The sequence below is a fragment of the Bacillus rossius genome, chromosome 8 (assembly GCF_032445375.1).
Source record: "Bacillus rossius redtenbacheri isolate Brsri chromosome 8, Brsri_v3, whole genome shotgun sequence".
Lineage (NCBI taxonomy): Eukaryota > Metazoa > Arthropoda > Insecta > Phasmatodea > Bacillidae > Bacillus > Bacillus rossius.
This window is the reverse complement of record NC_086336.1, coordinates 28,860,102-28,864,944: the sequence shown is the minus strand read 5'-3', so window position 1 is coordinate 28,864,944 and position 4,843 is coordinate 28,860,102. Positions and strand designations below refer to the sequence as shown.

General features: G+C 33.3%; 1 protein-coding gene across 1 annotated transcript; it reads left to right on the top strand.

Annotated features, from left to right (window-relative positions):
- Positions 1 to 2,125: 2,125 nt before the first annotated feature.
- On the top strand, positions 2,126 to 4,629 carry LOC134534679 (uncharacterized). Its single transcript, XM_063373143.1, has 2 exons — positions 2,126 to 2,204; positions 3,315 to 4,629. The coding sequence occupies exons 1-2, from the start codon at positions 2,190 to 2,192 to the stop codon at positions 4,365 to 4,367; spliced, it is 1,068 nt and encodes a 355-aa protein (XP_063229213.1). The 5' UTR covers positions 2,126 to 2,189; the 3' UTR covers positions 4,368 to 4,629.
- The last annotated feature ends 214 nt before the right edge of the window (positions 4,630 to 4,843 follow it).

Below are 4,843 nucleotides of genomic sequence, written 5' to 3'. Positions count from 1 at the left end.
GTAGGCCCTTAGCACCGCGCAGCCCGAACAAACTGGGCGGAAGAACATCGTGGATGGGGCACACCGAATGGAGATCTGTTCTCTTCTGCGATGAGCCGTGATTTGGTGGGGAATAAGATAACCGCCGTGTTCTTATCTGCAGAGAACGTGGAACAACACAGCACATAATTCAATAAATTCTGTTATATTTTTTTATTCTCACTTGACAATTTTTGTTTTTCCACTTAATATTTTTCGTCAGTTTTTTTGGCAAATTGTCACCTTTGATTTACCAAGAATGCTGGTTAAAAATTATCCAGGTAACTTTGTAAATTTACAGTTATATTCGTAACTTTGCGGGCAATAAGTTTAATTACTTTCAGTAAGAATCCACAAAAATAAACTTGGTATATCGGCAAAACTTAAAGAAAAAGGAAAGACTATTTGCAAGAACACACTTATGTATTCCACGTGTGTGTTTACACTGTTTATGAGGAAAAACCAAGCTCTAAAGTTTAAATACGGCGTCGTTTATCCTACGAAGATCCGGTTATCTGAAATCTCGAAGAAGTCTTTTTCATTTTAGGTAAATTTACTGTGATTTCTTACAGTGTTCGAGTGCCCGAGACGCCGTCCACGCTGGCGGCAGGAGTCTGCTGCTACTCGTTCTGAGAGCCGGTTGCTTGAGTTTCCTGCCACGACGATTGAGTTTTCAGATCATTCTCCAAGCCGATATGGGTTGATGTCTGCCGGGGGTCGAACACGGATACATTTTGTTGTGAAAAGCTGGAGACGTTACGGACTTTTCTGCGACCGAGTTGGTTTTATTTTCTGTGGCGATTCAGTTTTCTTCCCCATTTTCTTTATGTTGATGCTCTATCCTGCCGTTTTACCTATCGTTGCTACGTAGGTAACAAACTCAACGGACAATTTCGTTTAAATATAATTTAAATTTTTGATTCTAACGAGTAGAGCTATGAGAGCTTCAACTTACTTCGCCACCGAACTATATAATACTAACGTCTATTTACTGAAAGTTCTGAATGTAGGCTAAAATATTATTGACTTTTGTCATTATCAAAAACACATTACTAAATTAAAATATTGACATTCAAGACTTTGATCAGATTTTTATTGATCATTAAATTTTTTTTATAGCTGTCTTAATAAACTGCACTTTATTCTACATTAAAATGTGATGTTTACTAAAAAATTTGTTTACATCAGTGTATCACTCGAAACATTGAAACTCACTTGGTTGAAACCTGTTATGTTTTATTAATTTCATAGTCCCAGATATTGAATTTTGGTATGTATATATAAATATATAAACATTAAAAATATACTGATTTACTATAAAATATAAAACATTACTTAAACTGCCTGAGCAAATTGGTCCTAGATATTTGAAGTTTGTAGTAAAAATTCCTTTCAAGACAGCCTCAGCAATATGTCTTAGAAAATATAAATTGAAGAAAAGGAATCCTTTCACAATGAAAACAAAACATAAGGAATAACTTTTTTCTCTCCAATTATCTCCTGAGGATGAAAATTAGTGTTCAAAGTTTGTATGAAATAAATAGATGTTGCTGCTTACTCTTGTTTTCGGACATTTATTGAAAATAAGGTATACACATGTTTTACAATTCTTTTAAAGGTATATATATCTCAAGGGTGTAAAAAGGTAGTAGGTAAAATATTTTGTAAGGGAATACAATTGTTGTAAAACATTTATGCTAGTTCGAAAATACGTTAAAGAATTCGAAGTAATGTGTAATTTGTTTTAGCTAAGATCGTGCTTATACGCAACGGAAAACTTTTACAAAAAATTTTTTTTTTATATTTTTAACTTATTTACATATGTATACACAAAAACACACACACACAAAGAAAATACGAATTACACTCAGACGTATTCGTGGCCAAAGATAGTTCACATTTAATGGCGTTTCCATTGCAAAAATTACTACACATAGACTGCAACATTCCACCGCAAGTACATGCAAGACACATTATTTAAAGTGGCACTGGAAGCTAGTGATAAAAGCAATCACACATGATAAGGAATATAGCGAGTGTCGAGGCTCGGATGAAGGAACTCGCGCAGATAATTAGTTAGAAGTGTGATTAAACGGCGCGTGAGAAACAGTATAAAATATAGCTGTCACAAAATTTATGCACACACAAGTTCTTTGCACTTCAGAAAGAACATGGAGACCATACTGGTGAGTAGAACAAAGCTTTGGGCCTAAACACTAAATTTATAAAACCGCAATTGTGTGTGCAGTACTGTATAAAACGAAATTGCTTACCTAAAATTAAGGCAGTGCGCTAAGAAGTGAAAACGCTCAAAAGCGGTTTTACATAAATAACAAAAAAACTAAGTCCTTTATTAAATTTTGAAGTCATTTTCATTTATGCTGCACCTGTGACAATATATATTTTACAAATTTCTTTTATACATAGAAGTTTCATGATAAAGTAATTATGAAACATCTTTAGTCAAGACATTTACACACTATTAACACACTATGTTATTTGTTTACTAAACGTAAGCTTTTACAGCATAGTGTATAAATACATATAAATTTATATATTCATAAATTTATTATCAATGTGTAGGCTGCTAAAGTATAAGATTGCTCAAAAATGGTTTTGTTTGTATTTAATATGATAATATATTTGGCACAAAAAAAAACACACTAACACGAGGCAGTACATTTCTGGAACTGAATTTCTCTTATAATTAATTGTACAGAAGTCTAAGAATTACTGATGCAACTAACTATAAAAAAATATTTAAGTGTTCTTAATCTACTAGCGGTAATTTTATGATTTCTTGCTCCCGATTCATAGTGAAATGGAAAAGATTTCTAACAGGTAGAATCTTCACGTCTGACTGAACAGTGGTTGTTTAGTTATTAAAAATTAGTTGGTAATGTATAAATAAATTATTTATAGAAGAAACATCTTTTTGATCAAAGCAGCATTTAAGATTTTCATTAGTTTTAAGTGATTTTTGATTAATTTAACATTAAACTTTCTTATCACGATAATTTCCAATACTTCAAAAACATTGCATATTTTATTTTAAAAAAGTTTAGCACAAAAATATATTTTAATAAGAACTACTTTAATGAAGGTTGTAGCATAATGTCCTACCTACATTAAACTATTAACCAGAGTCTTCTCCATGTGTTCTAATATTATGGATGTGTAACATAAAAATGTTCTAGCATATAATTAAGAAAGTTGGGTAATAATTGTTTATTAGATAAGTATATTTTATAACTTATCATTATGCACGTTTTGTATATTTTTATATATTTGTTTAGGTATTCGTCTTCGTGCTGATTTCGGAAGTTACAATCCGAGATGTGGCTGCATTTCCCGATCAACAAGACTATGGTGCCCTAGCATTGGGTCCAGATTATAGTCCCTATGGCCCGGGAATTGGTCCCAGCTATGGTAGTGGGGTTTTAGGAGATACACTTACCATGCCAGACCACAAGTTCAATCCAGATCCTAAGGTACAATTAGAGAAATTCGAAGTGCCACAAACCATTATATTGCCGAGTCCTAAACCTGTTTATTACAATAGACCAGTCCACGTAGCATCGATAAAAACAGTCCCTTCTGAGAATTCAAAATATTTCAAAGTTATTTTAAATAATGGTGTACCAGTCAGACACGTTCGTGACTGGCATATTAAATTGTATAAGCCCTTTCCAGTTTTTGTCAATAAGCTCGTGAAAGTACCTGTGCCGTGTCCAGTCATTGTTCCAATTGCACAGCCGTACCCAGTCAAGATTTTCAAGGATGTGCCAGTTGGTGTAAAAAGTGTCGTACCTGTAAAAATACCGTGTTATTACCCAGTGGTAAAGTACAATCGTCTGTCAGTACCTTATCCGCAGTACTATCCAGTAAAAGTGACAGTTCCCAGCCCCTGCATGAAAGGTGGCCTCATTGTTGCACCTGGTGTTGAAGGTCTAAATGGTGCACCTGATGTAGAGGGCCTTTATGATGCGCGTGTTCTAGAAGTTCCTAATGATGCACCTAATCCTGTAGGCCCATTTAGTGCTCCAGGTTTGGGAGATTCACTTTATGGTTCTGGTTTTGGAGTTGACGTAGGAAAACTTAGTCCTGGAATTTCCGGTTCTGGTCTTGGAGGTCCTATTGATGCTTCTACTTTAGGAGGTCAATTTGGTACGCTTGAATTTGGAGGTTACCAAAATGTTTTTGGTTCTGGAAATTTCGTTGGTGGTCCCGGTGTTGGTGGTGCTATCAACCCAGGTCTTCAAGATGTCTTTGGTGGTGTTCCGGTAATTGGAGATCGCTTTAGCGGCCATGGTCCTGTTGGGGATTATGGACATGCTTCGTGCGCTTAATAAAACATTTTGACCTCAAATAGTTTATTTTAATTTATGTATAACGATGTATTTTCTTTTTTAATAAATCTAAGTGAAGTGTTCAGGATAGCATAAATGTCACCTACAATTATTTATATTTATAATGAATTTATTTTTACTACTGATGATAAAATTATTTACTTTTGTAATTAATGCTCAATGTATATATATATATATATGTAAATATAAAACTTTTTTTGTTTCCCTTTATATTTGCATTAAATAAATTTCATGAAATTAATGTGGTCATGTCTTTTATCTATAAAAAAAATATTTGCATACACAAAAACTTTATTTGAGGAATATTTTATCGTGTAATAAAATATTTAGCTATTAGCTTTTTAATGTATCATATGAGGTAAATGAGATACATAACTACTTATTATGTTCAAAACATTATTGAACTGAATTGCTTTATGAGTTAAATTTGCGCACTGCTTACACACACTGTTAAC